Below are 20466 nucleotides of genomic sequence, written 5' to 3'. Positions count from 1 at the left end.
GTGTCCTTGAAATCGTTCGGGCTAAACGATCTGAAATTTCATCATGGTCGTAAATTTACATCAAAGGAAGAAAGAGAAAATCAAAGAGCCAGAGAGCTGTTTGCACGGATTCGTTCGCCAGCGTAATATATCCAGATGGGGAATGGTATACCGATGATGATGGCAAGACCTGCAAGAAGGGAGCTGCCCCCGCCATAATCGAGTACAAAGTAGAGGGAATGCGAAACCAAATAGTGAACGTAACGTCTGATGATATGTTCAGAGGTGCCGACGAAATTCAATGTACGGGCAACGCACAGAAGCCGCTGTGGTTGCACTTGCAGCATAGGTGAACGTATCTACGAGGTATAGTTGAATAGGGAGGCTTCAAAGAGGTTAGCCACGAACAATGGTTTGATGTGAGACCCACAAAGTTGTCATTAATCCGAACGAAAAGATACCGGTACCAATAATGGGCATAATGAAGTAGATCTTGGCTTGCGCAGACCAGCCATACCAACTAAGCGTGGATTAGAATCGGAACAGCAAAAGTAGACCTGTATATATCTCACAATAGTCCCACTGGGGTGAACAACGAACCAAATATCAGAGCGGGCACGCGCATCTCTGGCGTACCGATTCCTCCATTTTTTGCAGCAAACTACATCATGATAAAAGGTGTACTTTAGCTACTGCAGCCGAAGTAAGAACAGTCTTGACGTACGTGTATGTACATCTTGTTGGAAAGTTTGGCACCAAAAATGGTGGCGATTATGAATCCAACGCCAAGTCCAATGTATGTCAGACCTCCGATTCCGGTATTGAAGTGGTATACTTCCGAAAAGAGGTCGGGGTGCAAGGCTTTAATATTGGATCTCGTATCATTGGGATAATATGATCTTACCTGGGAATGTGGAAAATATCAAGTAGTAGATACCTGACAGATAATCTTAGTCCACATCCAGCATAACTCGATGCAGGATGCAAAGTACTCACCATAAATCCTAAACAAATTATATCAGTTAGCTGCGTGATATAGAATACAACTCACAAAGCCACGCATAAGCTAAGGATGACGCATAAAAAACTACGGGTCAAAAGTATGACGGGTCGTTTGAGGTTGATCCACGAGTAAACCCATTTATTCATGGGGTGTGCAGTAAGGGTGGAGTGTCCTCCAGGTGCCTTTTCGAGATCCGTGGCCATTTTTTCACGACGAAGCCTGATGATTGGTGCATAGGATTCTCTTAGAAAAGGGATGCCGATCACTGCTGCGACACCACAGATCGCGACGACGACATAGAAATCATATCGTGTGCCGACCGACTCTACGATGAAGCCTCCTATGACGGGCCCGACAACAGGACCTGGCAAGATGAGTGTGAAATTGCGTGAAGATGCAGACGTGAAATGTACCTATCAAGGGTCCGACATAGTATAGTGCCATAGCGGAGGCACGATCTCGTTCGGAGAAGAGGTCGCTAACGACGCCTCTGCCGCATGCAATGGGTGCACTCCCCGCGAAAACAGCTTTGCAAAAAAGATAAGTGAACTTGTAATAGTGATGGTTCCGCAACGTACCTAGAAACCGAAAGACAAGGAAAGACGAAGTGTTGGGTGCAAAAGCACGGCCAAGATTAAACACGAGAAAGAAGAGGTTCGATAAGTGGAGGACCTTGAACTGATTCAGGCAGACGGCTCCACTGGTAAGAGGATGACGTACCCACACGCGACCATATACTTCAGACAAGGATGCGGTAAGTAAAGGACCGATAGCGAATGACAGAAGGAAGATGCTGAGAGTCAAGGCTGTGACTGTTGGATCAGTTATATCATATTTTACGGCCAGGTCTGGCAATCCAGGTGCCATAATAGAACTTGCTAACGGAGTCACAAAAGTGTAGAGTGCCAGCTGATAGGAAGCCGAAATTAAACCTCATGATTAAGTACTTTGTTCTGATGGAAGGACTGACGATTGTAGTGGCTGTCCATTTCTTGGCCAGAGACCAATTCCTGGGGTTGACTGGGTCATGTTGCCATTCATCCTCTAACTGCTGGAGGTGGTCGAGAATTTTGTCCTCGAGCTTGTCGTCTATGATCGCGGAGGCGCCGTGAAGCTGAGAAAGATGTAGTTCGTCCACATTATCTTGACTTGGTACAAACGTATTGGAGTTCTCAACCGCTGCTGTTGAAGGAGAGGCCGACATAGACCAGCGCTGTAGACGACTTGGACGAGGAAAAGATAAAACATGTCCTGCGACAGACTGATGATTATAAATATAGAGGGTGACTGAGCAGGTATTACAATACTATACAATTATACTTTAATGACAGGCCCGGTAATCGGATCAGGACATTCCCATTCCATAAAGGTAGCGGGAATATAAGACTTCACAAGGTATTACGCCAATTGGGAGAATATTGTGTCATCATCCTCTCGAAACTGGAAGTGTGTATTGCCACGTAAACCGACATTGCCTTCACCAAGCTGCCTGCGCTTTCTGCCAGGTTTCCCATTAGCGGTATCTATAGGAGGTGTAAGCGCTTGTATCGGTGCTTCATAGAGATGATACTTACGTCCACCATAAGAGTCAGTTGAAGATACTGAGTGGGAGGCTTGGCGCTTCTTCAAGGTGGGAGCCACGTCCTTAGTTAATCGATGACCTTCAGTCCTTCTGCCAGCAACCTCTCCTCCGCGGTAAATAGGACGAGGCCGCGGAGTTGGTTTGCCTTGCTCCTTGTGAAAGGCACAATTGGACGCGAGGTTACTCCCCACTTCATCGTCTGCATGATTGGAAGTAATGTGCCAAATATCTTAGATCGATTCATGACTCACCTGACTTAGCAGCAGATTCTATGTCACCGTCTTCAATAGTCAACGCTGTATGAAGAAGCGTCAATGGCAATTTGTGGAGGTAGATAGAAAATAGAGCTGGTCAAATCTCAGTCTGACCCTCTTGTCGTGCATCCGCAAATTCGCAATTGCGCACCAATAATGTACTGGCCCCGCAACTATATGACAAAAGTAGCATACTCACAGTTGTCCTCACTTTCGCCAATGGCACTGTCACTCCTCGCAGGTACATGAGTGGTAGGTGCTTGAGTGGGGTGGGGTGGGGCGGGGTTGACATTGATAATGGGAGAACTATGAGTGGGGTCGCTATCCGGAGTGAGGCCGACATCCATAGTGGGGTCAGCGTCCAAAGTGGGGTCAACGTCCAAGGTGGGGCCCATACCCCCTGCATCCATACAAGCATCATGTTGGACGGATGGATGGGTAAGGGGGGGGTACGCTGGATGGACGCAGAGACCCACAGCAGTTGTCATTGCTGCTGAACATTGCATTGGAGCCGGCAAACAATGTGTCTTAGTACCTGCTTGATTCTCTATGTCAGACTGGACAGGCGCGCTCCTGGCAGTATTGCCATCTGACATCACATGTAAGCAATTATATAGCAATTTGAACGACTCGCTTACCTGTACCTTTCTTCGCATCCAAAATTTCTTCCTTCTTATCATGCTCCCTAGCACGTTCCCGATGTCTCTGGCGGGTTCTTGCCTCAGCCTCCAGCAGCGCGAGCTCGTCCCCTTGCGACGGCACCAAAAACTTCTTGTTTCTCATAATGCGGGAGACAGCTGTCTCGTTCTCTACTGCTCTGTATAGGACATGGAGATGATCACTCGGTGAGATGCTGCCATCAAAAGGGAACTTCTTGCCCTTCAAAGACTGGCGCTGATTGTGGGCATTAATACTCAGCTCCTGCGAGTAGCGGTGCGCGGATCGTGAGAGAATGTCACTTTATGCGAATATACTTACCTTGATGAGCGCCTCTAACGCTCCCTGAACTTCAGGACGAAGGGGGGGGTGTTCACGTGCCTCTGCGACGCCTGTAATATCCTCCCAGGCAATGCGGCTGCGCTGTACGAGATCGATGATGTTCTGTGCTTGACGAGTCTGATGGACCAGTAGAAAATCGCGCTTTTGTGACCCAAGCTCGACCTCTAATTTAAAGTCAACTTGCGATGCTGCTGCAACATCAATTTGATCGGGCCACGTCAGGTTCACGTGCTCTGGCGCTAGCTGCGTAACTTTTTCGATGCCTTCAAGTCCCCCGCCTTTCTGCTTCTGCTTCTTCCTCGAGATGGGACGTGCAACTCGATAATTTTCTGTGTTGTCCTCGATCGCGAGACGAATGGCAGCTGCACCTCCGCTACTGTCATCCAGCAAGCCAATCCGGTACGCATTGATAATTGTCTGCTCCATGATTGCAATGCAGGCAAGAATACGCAAACGGCGTGCTCGTGTTCCACCTGTTGCAGCAGACCACTCATATGTGTGGAAAGGGACTAAGTTTTGTCCCCTGAATACGTTGTCGCCAACACCCGTCGAGATGCTTGACTGTCGAGACCATGGTTCGTACAAGTTATTGCGCTTTACGGATGTCAGCTTCGTTGCACCATTGAAAAGCTTTTGTGCGTCGAGCACCTCCACACGAAGGCTATCTATGCGTGCCGAATCCTTTTGAAGGCGCTCCTTCCGGAGTAACCGCGAGGTGCACAAGTCGGTCCCTTCTTCAGCCTCTTCACCATCCTCATCATCGTCATGCTCCTGATCGCTGTCAGTCTCTTTATCACTCGATGACGGGCCACTGTCATCCTTATCATCATCTTCATCGCTGCCTTTCTTCCCTTTCTTCTTGCCCTTTGCCGCATTAATACCACTTCTTCTAGAACTCTTTCCGCCATCCGCAATCCCAAATGCCGACTGCAGCTCTCGCTGCTGTGTAACTCGACGGGGCATGTTGATGTTTGCCATCTGTCCTTCCATGTTGAGGAACTCGGGGAACATCTCGAATATCGAGGATACAATCTGTATTTAAAATGCACAAATCATCAGGTAATACTAGAAACATCATCAAACATACCTCAGCAACAGCGCCCCCGCGCTGTTCAGGATCATAGTCAGAATGGGCCATGATCGCCCGAATCATTTCAGCTGAGGCCGACCCAGGGTTCCAGTCTTTCCCGTGGGCCTTTGCCATATATAGAAATGGTGAGAACCAAGCGGAAACCTAAGCAACTCCTTCAGACCGCACTGAAATATCTACCCACAGGATATACGCACCTCGAAAATAGACCTCTCAATCATGCGTAAATTCCGGATGAGAGTGGTAACGACAGAGCGAGACATCAGCGGAAAATGGCCGAGGTCGTGTACATCATCACTTCGGCCAAGCACAAGGGCTGCCTTGGCTGCACAGCCTTCCAGTGCTGTCCGAACATCACCAGGCAGGTCCTTCATCGCCTGCTTGTCTTGGACGTAGTCTTTCATGGCGGATATTACATCGAACTTGTACAGCAGATAGGCTTTTGACCACACATCTTCATTTGTGTTGCCCAATCGGTAGGATGCGGGAGTGTTGCCCCCAAGGTGTTTCTCATAGGCATCATTCAGAGCCTCCCGGAGTGGGCCGGAAATCGCATCCAGCACTGGATGTGCCCGCTTAAGCTGTTGATACATCTCGGTGTCCCCACTCTCGCCCTTATCGGAGTTGTACGGGATCGTATTGAAGCACCAGCGAAGGCGGTTTTCCAGCCGCATCGTGACATCAGCAACAATCTGTTGACAGACAGGCGTCAGTCGAAATGGCGAAGGATCTCATGTCGATAGTGAATGTGCTACGCACCCCTCCATAACTCGAGAACATTGTATCATAAAATCGAGTAAACTGCATCTCGGGCGTATGAATGTAGTGAGTGCCTGACGACACGATCGTCGCCAGATGGTTGAACACGTAGTCCTGAGAAAGAAGTTCATTCTGCTTTGCAAAGACGCCCCCAGCTGCAGTATGCTCGATATTGGACCAGTTTTTTTTTTTCGCACACAACATCTTGTACTTCTGGATGAGGCCCTCTTCTGGTGATTGCATATACACATGCTTCGTTTCGTTCCGCGATATATGAAGACCAATAATTTCGCTGACCTGACCTGTCGCTCCCTCCGTCAGACTCATCTTGATTTTCCTTCGCCAAATTGTATGTTTCAGCGCGGACTCACCTTGATCGAAAATAGTGACAATCCATTGACCGCCATACGCAAGAACACCCTCGAGTTTTTGCCGACGTAGTTTCACAACCTTGTCGATGTAGTCGATCTGATCCTGGTCGATCTCACCCGCAGGTAGGTCGGCAACGCGTGTCTCCTCTGCCAACACCATCTCATATTCGTTCTTCATCTTGTTCATCCAAGCTTCAATAGCTTTTGTCCGATGATGTCCCCCTGCTGCCTTGAACTTCCATTCTTTTGGTGCGTTCCCAGATATTTTCAAGATCGGGAGCTCGGAGAGCTCCCCGCACTTATCAAGATCTTTTTCATAGCTCCCTTCCACAAGCCATTGCTTGTGAACAACGAGAGGAATCGCATGGACGGGATTGAAGCGGTCAGCCCCATTTGCAAGAAACGATTGATAAAGGGACTGCACTTGTGAGTCGACCAAAGGTCTATTGTTCCATTTACCAAACTCAAGGTGGTTATAATATTTGATTAGGTCGAAACGAGCGAATCCGATGATGGCTTTGTCTGCGATCTTGTTACGCCTTGTAACCTCGTTGATACTATCATCTAATGATGGACCCGCAGAGCCTCTGGTGTTGCCCAGCAATAGGGCGTCATTAATATGTCCCTACATTAGTTGATTAGTGCTTGAGTCTCCATGCTAGTACCGGCACGCAATCACTCACCTCCTTCCCAGCCCTTTTTTTCCCTTGTCCTCGCGGTTTCGGCGGCATATTCAGTCCGTATAGTAGGTGCGCAACAGCACCTGTGTCACAGGGATGCTCAATTCTAAACTGTCGTTGTATAAACGAGCCTAAACGGAACTTGTACCTAAGCCTTTACGGCGCGCAGCGCCAACACTTGCAGACTTGTTGCAGTCTCACAGCATCGGCAGTATCGGAGTTTTGCTTTGAGGAGGATGTGTCAAAGCTAGGGTATGTCACAAGCTCGGGCATGTCTACGGCTAGTGACAGAGGTGGCAAATATCGCAAACCCCGATGCTGCATGGCAGTTAGAACGTAATTTTGTTTCTCCGACCATTGTCCGACTCGTGCCGGATCCGGGATTCTTATGGCAGGTATGCGTAATTTTACATCCCGACTTGTGCCGGATACTTATGGAAGCCATGGAAGCTCCGATATTGCTCATGGTCTGAATTGTGTAATTTCGGTGATGTGAAATATTCTTGGCGTCACAATCAATGCAACGCAGCTATGCTGCGCTTCAAGGCCAGATTCGAAGTTTAAACTCTTTGAACAGACATAATAATTTACAAAAGTTTCAGAGCCCCTGGTAACTTCATTGAAGTTCATTCCACCATGGCAGGGTATCCATCCTCCTGCTTCAGGGACCCACGGGAGAGGGGGGGGGTTTCCTGCGCGACACTGAGCTACACGACGCCGAACTTGAGCTCGAATGTCGTGACAGGGCTTATCTGGTATGTAATTACAGTGACTGTCTAGAACAGTTTTATGCCGGGATTTGCATAACTAGTGACACTAGCCCGATCGGAGGCTACGCATTTAAGCGTTGCATGTCAACTCGCTTCTCATTGTTATAATATATCCAAGGTCCCCGCGTTTCAATACATTCAAATAAGACAGTCTTGTCTTGACCGACTTTACCAGTGCTCCTTCCTCGCTGCCGCACCTGTTCCAATTCGACGCTCATAACCCATACTAGTATCTAGGAATTTTATCTATAACATGGATATTTTTCATGCTGGACGGTGAGCTGCTCTCTTGTACCTTTCTCCTTCAAGTTTTCAGCGTTCATCCCCTTCATTCCTGTAGGGAGCAGGACGACAACAATGACAACCCGGTAGCCGATGATAATGTCGACGAGGACGAGCAACCCAATAACATGCCTTTCAATGTGTCCGAATTTCCTCGGCAGCTGGCAGCTGGAGATGGGCATGTTCAGGAGGACGTTCGTACTGCCCTGTACCAGCAGCAGGCAGAGTCCGGTCGGGATTACGTGACAAATTTCAATACTACCCCTCCTCGCACAGTCACTCTAACAAAACTGCGTACGATGTACCGCAATAAGGACTCCTTGGGTGCAATGGGTTTGTTATCTGGACGCCACAGGCTCGTTATCGGCAATGACCATACCATTCCAAAAGATGGCCCCAACGTAGTTCCTCGCGTTGGTCCTCATTATATAGACCATACACTCTACGTTGGCAACCGCAAAGGACTAGACGCAGCAATACCTAAAATTCGAGCCGATCATAACTGGCAGGTCACCCTAGATCTCGCCAACACGCACCGATTGTGGCCTGATAGCAACGTTGCCTGCCTTCCTTTCAACCCCATCGGTCGCATGGTGTATATCGGAACGCGCCTACAGGAGCAACTATGGCTGGCTGTAGTTCCTACAACATTTTTCGAACCAAACCACCCTGATAATGCCAGAGCAGCGTACCCAGCACTGAATGCGCCCAGCACTGCCCTGACTCAGCGCCATGCATTGATGATCGTTATGTTCATCGCCCATGCATTTACTGAGATGTTCCTCCAAGACATCCACTGCCGAGAGCGCTATCCGGTCCCTCTCACTCGTGCCGCTGTCAAGGAATCGACAGATATTCTGTAAGTTTTATTTTACGCTTGCATCAATCTCATCCTTATGTAGCCGCGTTATTTGTAAGGGGTAGGATCGATGAAAATCACCGGCGTATCATTCTGCGACTGGAAGACTTCAAGCGACTCAGTCATATCTTGAACACCGGCTGGGATGACTGGGTAGTGCAGGCGCCTCCATCATGGAAAGAGGATAATTTTCTCACCAACAATGCGCCCGTGGGTGTCACTATCCGATACGGACAGAACCAGCCTCTCCTTGTCCATGGGGCCCTCGATGATGAGCGCAGAAATTGGGACAATGATCGCAATTACACTCATATTCGGCAGTTTACCTTCTCTTTGGCGACTCATATAAGGTACGTGCGCATTCTTCTGCTTCTTTGGCGCCATATTGACTGGTTTTTGATAGCTATCTCGATGTCAGGGAATGGCGCGAAGTTCCAAATTTTCAAAATGAAGGTGGTATCATTTACGATAAATCCAGCGACGATCCCATGCGGACTGAGGTTAATCTAGAGGGCCTTCCTTTACTCGACGAAGATGGGTTCGAGATCAGTGTTTATAACGAGCAGGGATTCAGGGTCCCTCGGCGCGCTCCAGTGCAATTTTCTACCTGCGGGGCACTACTTGACCTCCATTCCGTTCATGAACTCTTTCGCTCTGACGATGATGCTCATGGAAATACTCGCAATAAGGCCCACTTTGACGTATACCCCCTTGCATGCACCAAGACACTTGGCAACATTCAGTCTCGCAGCCTAATATCAAATTTTCTCCCGCATCTTGGTCAAATCGATGGCGCTCTTCGCCCGCACCTTGTAGGCGAGGATGACAATCGTGTTGAGGGTGACGTTGTCCCAGGCGATCTTATCCGCGGTGCCTCTGTTCTTCACGGAATCAGTTGCCAGATTTATAATGAATTGTCTCATCGCGTCCGGGATGAAGCAAAATTTCACCCTGTCCAACTTGGCATGATTTCCGCTGCTCTTTCGGGAACAACGACCAAAGACGCTGCCAGACGCCGCTGGACTCGACGCCTCCAGCAATGCAACCATAGCCTCCCCCATGAACGATTCAACGACAAGGTGTCTGGTGACAACCAACCTCAAGCTCTCCGATTTGAAAATACGTACACGCTGGATGTTTATCGGATGAACGAAGAATTTAGAAATGGAAGGTTAGCCTCCCGCCCCTTTACATGGTATTCGGGCTCATTTATATTTTGACTGATTAACTAGCGATATATATGACCATGTCATAAGGCCGCTACTCAAAACTTGGAGCCACCCCACCGTCCTGTCTCCCATCAAAGACACCATTGTGGTCTTTCAGCCAAACGTACGTCATCAGTTTATTTGTCCTCTTTCGGGAGGTTCATTTGTCTCAGCGCATCCCTTCACTATTTGCATGGGCTACTTTCCCCTTGACGGCTTTGTTGGAAACTATTTGGGAAATGCACAGCAACACTTTAGTTGATGGCGCAGTGATCGATCCTTGCATCATCGAGTTCACATCAATGGTCGAGCGGGCGCTCAATTTCAGCCACACCGGCAATGCGCGCGTGTTGTGCCGGAGACTAATGGATAGATCTTGGATTTCGCTAGGTATCATTCATGACGGACTGCCCTCCATATCGGACGCTTTTGTAGCCTACGGAAGTCTCAACACGGGAAAGCTGGTCATCCGACAGGAACTATGGCCAGTGGATCAGGACACGCGGCGCCCTCTCACATCATCTCGCAGGACCCAGGAACTGACATACAGCAAAGAATATTATGAGGTAAGTATTTTCTTCCTACCTTTTCCCGAAATGCGCCAATCTATATCAGAGGCTAATAGACCTTTTTGCGTAGGCGTACGAGGCCCGATTTACCATCAGACACGCCATCAATTTCTTGCCAGCAAACATATTTCCCCATATCAACAATCATGCGATGAGGATTGCGTGTTATGCAGCTGAAATAGCGTTTAGGGTTTATTTCGATGATGTCAAACATCTGGTCCACGCTAAAGTTTTGCATGAGATTGAGCCAGCCCTCGAAGGTGATGACAGACATGCGCGTCGTGTTGCTAAAGACAGACAGACAGCGCTGGGCCGATGGCTGGACGAAGACTACCCTCTTTCCTATTCCGGCCCCCTCGCATATCTTCTAAGGGCCGTTGTCGACACAAATGATGGGAATACCGCGCTTCAGCTTACATCGTCTCATCTGGGTAACAAACCAATCTCCTTCTTCGTCGACAATGTTATTAAGCAAAGCACCACTAATCTCCCTCGGCGTCAACCTCCCTTCATCGCTGGAGGCAACTTTCTTGCTGTAATGCGCGTCGCTATCGAGGAAATGAAGCGGTGTGCGGGTCGGGACTCTATTCAGGGCAAGGATGTTGATTTCTTTGTCTCAGAGGCTGTTTCTCACGTCTGCGAATCACTCAAGATAAATCACATTCCATGGACGGCCAATCCCACGCTTGACAGGGGTAACCATTCCTCCACCATCGTTCATAATGTGTGGCTCAATCTTGGAGCTACCGGTGCCCCTAAACCTGTCCCGTCAGCATCTTTTCTCACGAGGCGAGAGTCTATTCAGGTGGCTGTCTTGAACAGCTCAGCGCAAGTGCAGCTCCGCGACTCCCGCGCAGATTGGTCTGCTAATGAGGTCCGCCTCAACGATTTCGCCTCAGTGTTGCACAAAGTCGTTTTGCCTATCGAATGGAACACTGATCACGCTTCTCTGCCGTGTTCTTCTCAATATATCGCCGACACTTACAACTACGTGCGAACTATCTTCAACCCCTCGATTCCCCTTCATCGTCTCGCCCTCATTGTATCCATTGCCTTCTCCGGTTTGGTCCCTTGTGTTTATGCACCCCCATTGCAGAAGGCTAGGATTCCAACAGGATCTTATGATTTGGCGTTATATACACGAAACCTAGAGTGGGTTTCCCGCCCCAAAAAGGGTGGTAATAATGCAGAACCTTTCATTACGATGGTGACTACTTTCATAATCGCCTTGTACGACCCGCAGTCCCCCACATCATCAATATCGGATGTAAAAGAGTGGGTCCGCAAGCACTGTCAGTTTTTCATCTTCCGAGTTTTCTCTAGTTTTCAGACAGCTGATATCTACGCCGTCAGCTAATAAAGGCATAACCACGCTCGCTCTGTGCAGGTTGGGTCTGGCTAAAGCTTGCACTACCCGCGCCTTATTCTCTTCCAAGTGGGGGATTGACATCCAGGCACTCACATCCTCCGAGATTGCTGAAAAGCATGAGGAGGTGATCCGCCTCCTCAAGACAGGCGGCGCTTACGGAGGGTATGATGCAATTATGTATCTCATGGGCAAACGCACAGCGGACCATCTGGCGAAAAATCATTATGTCAAGGCGCGGGCCCTCCCTACCCTTGGAGGCACTACTTCCCATTTTTCAACTGCAGCCAGCACCTCATCATCTTCCTCCCCATTATCTTTCAAGAGAACTATGCGCGACTGGGACGACGATTCTAGGGTCACCACCGCTAGCGCCGATGAGATCAGTCAGAAAAAGAAGAGGTCGTAAGGTGGGAAGAGCCGTTAATTTGGGGAATCAATTAGTAGTACGTAAGTAGTATGGGGCCGATGCCAGAAACTGGACCATCTCATTATCGATGAACAATGCAGCACAGTAGTATCATGATCACGTTGACTGAATTGTACGATTGGATGGATAGCTTCGAGGCCGATGCGACGCGTTTGATCAACACATCTGCAGGGAAAGCTCTGAGAGAAAACATTATCTCAATATCGCTCAAAAGTGATATGTAGCTGTCTAGGCTGCAAGTACGCGGGTTTGAGCTTAGCTTCAACTTTCAGGGTAAACACATCTACACGTTTCCAAAAGGTCCTTCTCATTTGCCAGTCAATGCTGATTCTCCACCGTTTTTCAATATGTCCTCACATCACTTCGAGGCAGCCCTGGACCCCTCCACAAAGCGCGGGTCTCCTGGTGATCATGAAGCGTCATCGTCGAAAACAAGGCGTAAATAGGGGAAAGCAACCTGCCACTCAGGGAGAATTGCGCATGGGTGGGAGTGAAAGTAGTGAATCTCCTCGCAGCCACCAGCCAAAGGCAGGTTCACATTACGCGCATCCAGTGTTGTATTGAGTTTCATACTTACTTGCAATGACTTTGCCACCCAAATATATAAGCAAGCATTTTCGTTGGCTCGATTGTGACAAAGACTTTGGCTGGTCCGTGTGAGGTCTATGCAGACAGATCACAGACCCCGTGTCAAAAGTATGGGGGTCATTTTCTGGCGGCTGTCTGAAAAATGCTAGGAGATCTGTCAAAGCCGCCATATCTACAACGTATATAAGCACGCATAACCGCCGGCATATTGTCCACCACGTCATGCTGTGTCGTTGCATTCCATTCCGATATAATGTGTATCAAGCATTTGTCAAAATCTCGCTCAGAGTAATCAGTCATTGCGATGTCATTCCAATATAATGAGACATTGCATTAAAAACATGACATTACAAAGCAGTAAGGTACAATTGAGGGTATCGTTCCCAGCCTATGTATGCGAAACGTGAGTAATCGAGAATGGACAATAGAACAGGAATATGAACAATCTGTGAGTAGGTCAATAATACAGCAGTTCAGTAGTGCATGACAGCGAGAAAATAAAAGCGAGAATATAGAGATAAATAACACACGAGTATCGTTTGACGGTCCGCGAGTAATGCAAATAAAGGAAGTGTGCAACATGGATCCATTAAGTACCGGATGGCTGAGATGGGGTTGGCTCGCGAGGTGGAGGTGGAGTTGGCTCGCAGGGTGGGGCTGGAGTTGGTTCGCGAGTAGAAGGAACTGGTGTTGGGATTGCCTTGGCTGCACGACGTGCTGCCATTTGAGCGTGGAATCTTGCTAGATCGTTATTCCTGCCTTCACGAGAGCAAGAGATTTTGTCGCCATCTCTAGCACTGCTGTTGTCACGGCCCTTCTCGTGCTTGAATAGTTTTCTTAGATAAATGAGGGTTAGTGCGAACCTTGAGGATATAAAAAAACCTTACACATTCCAAGCTTTGAGGAGGTCTTCTTTCCACTCCTGATCAGGTGAATCTTCGATAAGCTCGATGATGTTGTTGTAGAATTCCCGGTAGTTGAAAGCACCATCGATTTCGCACCAAGCGTTCTTAGCGCTGATACCAAAACGAACCTGAATAAAATTGAGCGACTCGTCAGTATGCAAGTTTGAAGCAATCACACCTGTAAACAGCCATAGGCGATATGTGCCGCTTCCACTGTGGTCATGTTGTGTAGAGCAGCGTTGCAGGTGCGTGTCGCGCGCGTCTCCCCTCCATATGCACTCGATGGACTTGTAAAAATGTGCCGCATAGTCTAATAAACAAAGGAATGTCAATCTAAAACAACACCAAAAAAACGCCTACCCGCTCCAATAAGTAGCCATCAAACATGCCCTCGAACATGTTGTCGTCGTCGTAGTCTTGACCTGGTGGGTCTCCGGCCCATAGGAATGCGGGAAGATCGAATGCGGTCAAGTTAACCTTGCCGCACTGAATGTCTTTAAGTGCCCTGCGAAATATTAGACTAACGTGAGATGAACTTTAAAAAACCTCACTTGTCGGCGTCCTCTGAAAATCTCCCGAGTTCCCTGACCGGACAGAGAAAACGCGCTAGAACAGGGTGGTTAATACCCAAATGGGTCCGCGAACCACTTCCGTCGTATATAGCCGGATGTATTGGGTGGCCCTTGGTGCTGAAGGCTGCGTAATGGCCGATTTGGCTCTTGAGACGTGAGGTGTCCTCAGAGCGAGTAGCCGAGATAGTAGCATCCATCTGATGGATCAAATAAGTACATAATATATATAAATGCGCATGCACTCACTTTCTTGATGATAGTATCGAGCTCGGAGGCTTTCCGAGGGTCGCCGAGTAGAGGTTTTAAGCTTGGAGCGAGCTGAAGCAGCCGAGCATAGTTCCTTTTATATCGTTCTTGGACTTTAGATGAACTGCGAAGCGATAAAAGAATTAGTTCATACTAAGATTTGAGATTGACTTACATCTTTGAGAGTCGCTCCTCGCGACAAACCTGGGCATCTTCGTCTTCCGATAGCTCACCATTCTCCGCAGCATCGCGCTGCTGCAGAGCCAAACCTACATCAATTAGTTGTTTTGTCTTACAAAACACGTCGATGCAGCGCGCTATACAGCGTGCAGCAGCGAGAAATTCCTCATGAGGATCGATGTTGGACTCTTTTTTTCTATATTGAATTATTATGAATGACCAGAACATTTGGAATGAAATAATTGAGTTACCTTGCCCTTTTCCCATCATCATGATCTAACGAACGGAGTCTTTTCTTGGGCCTCGTGTCCTTGTTCGAAACCATGACCTTCTTCGGAGGTAAACTTGAAGGTTCCACTGACGATGCTGAGGAGGTCGACATCATATGCGAGGACACAGATAAATCAGACGAGGCAGTCGAGTCAGAACGTTTACGACGCGCCATGATGCAGGCACTACGGGGTCCGCAATATTTAAGATAGGTCTGAATGTCGTATGAAATGTCAAGGCAATACTTAGTATGTATCAGAGAAAAGCGGACAGACTCAGTCACGTGATATACACACATTGATACCTCTCGCAAGTAGAACGTATGCCAGTGTATAGGTGGGCGGCGTGATACATCACCATGTAAGGGTGAAAGGTGTGGATGTATCACCTACCTTCTACAATTACAGTATATGATAGATCATACTGCCAGGAAGTTTTCACGGCAGTCAGAAATTCCATTCTGAGACCGCAGTGGCAGTGCGGGCCTGAGAAAATTTACTTATGGTACTGCGGCAAGTTGGGTCAGTCATTGTCCAAGATTGGCATGATACAAGTACTATGCTACTCATGGTATAACCTGGATTTACCTTCAAGCTCGATGTGTATACAAGAAGGTCTTCCAGTTCCTCGAGAGTTTACGGCCCAGGTGAGTGCCCAATGCCCATTCTCAAGCCGATGTGTCTGAAACTCGTTTGATCTTTTCAGGATATCTTCAAGTTCCCAAAGGTGTGTTCGAGTGTGCACCGCGATCATACACCTCTGAAGTAGGCTGCATAGAGAACGCGTGATTATGGCATTGCGGAAATGTTTTGCCGGGAGTATGTCGAGCGCATCGTTAAGGATGTGTTCACATCATACGGTGGGAGCGCCCTTGAGACGCCTGTGTTCGAGCGTAAGGACGTGCTTACCGGAAAGTACGGCGAGGACCAAAAGCTCATTTTTGACTTGATGGACCAGGGGGGTGAACAGCTCGCACTTCGGTACGATCACACTGTTCCTTTGGCACGGTATCTAGCTATGGCTGGTGCTACGGTCCAAGCGAAGATCTGGCAGGTCGGCAAGGTCTACCGGAGAGACAATCCTGTGATGTCGAAAGGCCGAATGCGCGAGTTCTCACACGCAGTACGCACTTTCTCACTTACTCCTGGGGTATTTTGCATAACTTGTTACAGGATTTGGATAGTACAGGTGTATGGGACCCAGTGATCCCAGATGCTGAGCTTATCAGTCTACTATGCACTATCTTAACGAGATTGGATGTTGGAGAATTTACCACCAAGGTCAAGTTGTTCAAACAAGGTCTGGATCTACCCTGATGCCTTTCAACCTAGCTAAATCACCGCAAAATTCTTGATGGGATCTTCGAGGTTTGTGGTGTACCACAGGCCAAGATTCGATCGATATCCTCGGCTGTGGACAAGTTGGATAAGGTTGGTTGATAGAGATACATTCCCGATGTTGTTCTAATTGCGTTCAGCTCCCCTGGATCGAAGTGAAGAAAGAAATGACAGAAGAGAAAGGCCTTTCTTCAGATGTCGCTGATAAGATCGGAGAGTATGTCAAGCACAAAGTATGCAGCCTTGATTTTATGCAGAGTTAAATTTCTCATCTCTTTCGTCATACAGGTGGCTGTCTACGGCTAGTGACAGAGGTGGCAAATATCGCAAACCCCGATGCTGCATGGCAGTTAGAACGTAATTTTGTTTCTCCGACCATTGTCCGACTCGTGCCGGATCCGGGATTCTTATGGCAGGTATGCGTAATTTTACATCCCGACTTGTGCCGGATACTTATGGAAGCCATGGAAGCTCCGATATTGCTCATGGTCTGAATTGTGTAATTTCGGTGATGTGAAATATTCTTGGCGTCACAATCAATGCAACGCAGCTATGCTGCGCTTCAAGGCCAGATTCGAAGTTTAAACTCTTTGAACAGACATAATAATTTACAAAAGTTTCAGAGCCCCTGGTAACTTCATTGAAGTTCATTCCACCATGGCAGGGTATCCATCCTCCTGCTTCAGGGACCCACGGGAGAGGGGGGGGGTTTCCTGCGCGACACTGAGCTACACGACGCCGAACTTGAGCTCGAATGTCGTGACAGGGCTTATCTGGTATGTAATTACAGTGACTGTCTAGAACAGTTTTATGCCGGGATTTGCATAACTAGTGACACTAGCCCGATCGGAGGCTACGCATTTAAGCGTTGCATGTCAACTCGCTTCTCATTGTTATAATATATCCAAGGTCCCCGCGTTTCAATACATTCAAATAAGACAGTCTTGTCTTGACCGACTTTACCAGTGCTCCTTCCTCGCTGCCGCACCTGTTCCAAATCGACGCTCACAACCCATACTAGTATCTAGGAATTTTATTTATAACATGGATATTTTTCATGCTGGACGGTGAGCTGCTCTCTTGTACCTTTCTCCTTCAAGTTTTCAGCGTTCATCCCCTTCATTCCTGTAGGGAGCAGGACGACAACAATGACAACCCGGTAGCCGATGATAATGTCGACGAGGACGAGCAACCCAATAACATGCCTTTCAATGTGTCCGAATTTCCTCGGCAGCTGGCAGCTGGAGATGGGCATATTCAGGAGGACGTTCGTGCTGCCCTGTACCAGCAGCAGGCAGAGTCCGGTCGGGATTACGTGACAAATTTCAATACTACCCCTCCTCGCACAGTCACTCTAACAAAACTGCGTACGATGTACCGCAATAAGGACTCCTTGGGAGCAATGGGTTTGTTATCTGGACGCCACAGGCTCGTTATCGGCAATAGTTCCTACAACATTTTTCGAACCAACCCTGACAATGCCAGAGCAGCGTACCCAGCACTGCCCTGACTCAGTGCCATGCATTTATGATCGTTATGTTCATCGCCCATGCATTTACTGAGATGTTCCTCCAAGACATCCACTGCCGAGAGCGCTATCCGGTCCCTCTCACTCGTGCCGCTGTCAAGGAATCGACAGATATTCTGTAAGTTTTATTTTACGCTTGCATCAATCTCATCCTTATGTAGCCGCGTTATTTGTAAGGGGTAGGATCGATGAAAATCACCGGCGTATCATTCTGCGACTGGAAGACTTCAAGCGACTCAGTCATATCTTGAACACCGGCTGGGATGACTCGGTAGTGCAGGCGCCTCCATCATGGAAAGAGGATAATTTTCTCACCAACAATGCGCCCGTGGGTGTCACTATCCGATACGGACAGAACCAGCCTCTCCTTGTCCATGGGGCCCTCGATGATGATCGCAGAAATTGGGACAATGATCGCAATTACACTCATATTCGGCAGTTTACCTTCTCTTTGGCGACTCATATAAGGTACGTGCGCATTCTTCTGCTTCTTTGGCGCCATATTGACTGGTTTTTGATAGCTATCTCGATGTCAGGGAATGGCGCGAAGTTCCAAATTTTCAAAATGAAGGTAGTGTCATTTACGATAAATCCAGCGGCGATCCCATGCAGACTGAGGTTAATCTAGGGCCTTCCTTTACTCGACGAAGATGGGTTCGAGATCAGTGTTTATAACGAGCAGGGATTCATTGTCCCTCGGCGCGCTCCGGTGCAATTTTCTACCTGCGGGGCACTACTTGACCTCCATTCCGTTCATGAACTCTTTCGCTCTGACGATGATGCTCATGGAAATACTCGCAATAAGGCCCACTTTGACGTATACCCCCTTGCATGCACCAAGACACTTGGCAACATTCAGTCTCGCAGCCTAATATCAAATTTTCTCCCGCATCTTAGGTCAAATCGATGGCGCTCTTCGCCCGCACCTTGTAGGCGAGGATGACAATCGTGTTGAGGGTGACGTTGTCCCAGGCGATCCTATCCGTTCGAACGAACGCAGATCGCTCAAAAAAACATGGTGCCTTTGAGGGCAGATTGATATTAAATGTACACTGTATGGTCGGGGCACACTGCCTGTCAACGTGATCGCTTACTCCACCTCTCTTTGACTCGCTATCTTCAAACGTTTCCTCCGTCAATCCTAGTTCACTATCCCTAACACTTTCTTCACCTCCGTCAGCTCACGCCACGCGTTTTCTAGGTTCCTCATTTTTTCCTGTAACTCTTCCTCTCTGCGCAACGCCATGAGCGTTACCCAACACTTGTCTTCGAGAGTCGTTTGAACCGGAATGGGTGGTACGGTGATGCGATTTTCGATGCGATATTGAGCCGTATCAGTTGCAGTATTCCATACATTCTACACTAGCTTAGTTTAACCAATACGATACAAGTCAAATGCTTACGATCGCGGAATCACTGATTAACAGTGGCCCTGGTACTTGAAGTGCATCCGCGGGTATCTAATTTTGCTATGAGAACTCACGCGGATGCAAAATACAATGTCCTTACGAAATCGGCGGGGTTCAGATTGTCTTCTGCCATTGTGATATAGATATGTTGTGTGGTATTGAAGCTGATCTGAAGTACGCAGCGCTAAGCTTTATTTAGAATAGAATATGGATTTTGCAATATTGACGAGTCTAAATTTAGATTAAGCGTTGCTTACTAATAATACACACGCTTGTATGAGGGGGAAATCTTGTGCGACAAACTTTCACGTCAGTCACATGATTACCGAAACCGATGTCTTTGTTTTTGTTCCTTACTATTAGTTATTTTGTGCCCTGCTGCAGGTGAGAGCTCTGCTATGGCTGGAGGCCTCCGTGCGAGCTCAATGACCCTGTGGCAGTCAATATACTAACTATATGCTTTGATTCTAGTGTTATCTTTGACTCAGGTGCCCTCCGCCTCCCAGGCATCCTGGACGTCCGCAATCAAAGGAAACATGCGATGGATGGCCCCTGAGCTACTCGTCGAGCGGGAGAATGGCTCTCAAGTTCGGCCAAGCGAGCAGAGCGACATGTATTCGTTTGACGGTATCATGCTGCAGGTACGTCTGGGTTAATTTTGGCCTCTCGTTAATATGAAAAGCTCTACTCGTAGGTCCTCACTAACAAAGCACCCTATTATCACCTCACAAACGATGCCGCCATCATACTCTGCATAGCTAAGTCGCAAACGCCCTCTCGATCTCGTTATCCTGAGCTCCCTGAGCAATGCTGGCCATTTATCGAGCAATGTTGGTCTACTAATCCTTGGGGCCGTCCTTCGGCGGATGGAGCCGATGAAGTGATTAGGAATGAATTTGACTCGCTGTCCAGGTCTCGTTGATTTCTGACTGCCTCGCATTCAAAACTCTGTTTACAGTACAGCCAGATAAAATAGATCTAGGTACTCGTGTAGGCTCATTCTATGCTCCCTCTTGTGATATTGGAACACGCTTGTGCTATGATGGGGAACGTCGGTTGCAGGATCATCAGAATCCGGAGAATCAAATATTGTCGATTATCCTGTTCACGAATTCTGCGACCAGCATGTCACATGTGAAAGACGGGACGGTAGTTTCTTATTTACTGTGGTGCAGGTTTCACCTTGTGGAGAACTTGACATTGATCGAAATGATGAATTTCTCCAACAGT

At 48.1% G+C, this 20466-nt stretch overlaps 7 protein-coding genes across 7 annotated transcripts; 3 read left to right on the top strand and 4 right to left on the bottom strand.

Annotated features, from left to right (window-relative positions):
• Positions 1-80: 80 nt before the first annotated feature.
• EDB93DRAFT_1086157 (major facilitator superfamily domain-containing protein) lies at positions 81-2186 on the bottom strand (the record flags this gene model as incomplete). The annotated part of the gene is made up of 12 exons (XM_041445961.1): positions 81-246; positions 287-364; positions 410-499; positions 552-640; positions 704-840; positions 884-916; positions 976-983; positions 1031-1346; positions 1396-1509; positions 1561-1654; positions 1703-1891; positions 1953-2186. The coding sequence occupies 12 exons, from the start codon at positions 2184-2186 to the stop codon at positions 81-83; spliced, it is 1548 nt and encodes a 515-aa protein (XP_041307337.1).
• A 194-nt stretch (positions 2187-2380) lies between these two features.
• Positions 2381-6768, bottom strand: EDB93DRAFT_1250885 (uncharacterized protein; the record flags this gene model as incomplete). Its single annotated transcript, XM_041453081.1, has 11 exons — positions 2381-2505; positions 2557-2763; positions 2816-2860; positions 3018-3407; positions 3457-3739; positions 3797-4849; positions 4905-5051; positions 5105-5599; positions 5667-5968; positions 6038-6662; positions 6721-6768. The coding sequence occupies 11 exons, from the start codon at positions 6766-6768 to the stop codon at positions 2381-2383; spliced, it is 3720 nt and encodes a 1239-aa protein (XP_041307336.1).
• A 972-nt stretch (positions 6769-7740) lies between these two features.
• On the top strand, positions 7741-12180 carry EDB93DRAFT_1250884 (uncharacterized protein; the record flags this gene model as incomplete). The annotated part of the gene is made up of 8 exons (XM_041453080.1): positions 7741-7763; positions 7828-8628; positions 8694-8978; positions 9032-9799; positions 9861-9960; positions 10010-10402; positions 10476-11697; positions 11759-12180. 8 exons carry the CDS (start codon positions 7741-7743, stop codon positions 12178-12180), a joined length of 4014 nt encoding a protein of 1337 aa, XP_041307335.1.
• A 1492-nt stretch (positions 12181-13672) lies between these two features.
• Positions 13673-15074, bottom strand: EDB93DRAFT_1285312 (uncharacterized protein; the record flags this gene model as incomplete). The annotated part of the gene is made up of 8 exons (XM_041454500.1): positions 13673-13822; positions 13873-14004; positions 14055-14199; positions 14246-14463; positions 14513-14636; positions 14688-14781; positions 14809-14888; positions 14944-15074. 8 exons carry the CDS (start codon positions 15072-15074, stop codon positions 13673-13675), a joined length of 1074 nt encoding a protein of 357 aa, XP_041307334.1.
• Positions 15075-15742: 668 nt separating this feature from the next.
• Positions 15743-16533, top strand: EDB93DRAFT_1285309 (uncharacterized protein; the record flags this gene model as incomplete). Its single annotated transcript, XM_041454499.1, has 4 exons — positions 15743-16084; positions 16135-16242; positions 16294-16392; positions 16440-16533. Coding segments are annotated over exons 1-4 (619 nt in total), but the record flags the coding sequence as incomplete, so codon positions are not given.
• Positions 16534-18968: 2435 nt separating this feature from the next.
• On the bottom strand, positions 18969-19369 carry EDB93DRAFT_1250881 (uncharacterized protein; the record flags this gene model as incomplete). The annotated part of the gene is made up of 3 exons (XM_041453079.1): positions 18969-19184; positions 19231-19287; positions 19337-19369. 3 exons carry the CDS (start codon positions 19367-19369, stop codon positions 18969-18971), a joined length of 306 nt encoding a protein of 101 aa, XP_041307332.1.
• Positions 19370-19783: 414 nt separating this feature from the next.
• EDB93DRAFT_1148832 (uncharacterized protein) lies at positions 19784-20260 on the top strand. Its single transcript, XM_041449592.1, has 2 exons — positions 19784-19877; positions 19931-20260. Exons 1-2 carry the CDS (start codon positions 19848-19850, stop codon positions 20156-20158), a joined length of 258 nt encoding a protein of 85 aa, XP_041307331.1. The 5' UTR covers positions 19784-19847; the 3' UTR covers positions 20159-20260.
• The last annotated feature ends 206 nt before the right edge of the window (positions 20261-20466 follow it).

This window comes from Suillus bovinus (assembly GCF_016758785.1).
Source record: "Suillus bovinus strain UH-Sbo-P2 chromosome Unknown EDB93scaffold_31, whole genome shotgun sequence".
In the NCBI taxonomy this organism is placed as follows: domain Eukaryota; kingdom Fungi; phylum Basidiomycota; class Agaricomycetes; order Boletales; family Suillaceae; genus Suillus; species Suillus bovinus.
The sequence above is the reverse complement of the archived record's forward strand: the minus strand, read 5'-3'. Positions and strand labels throughout refer to the sequence as shown.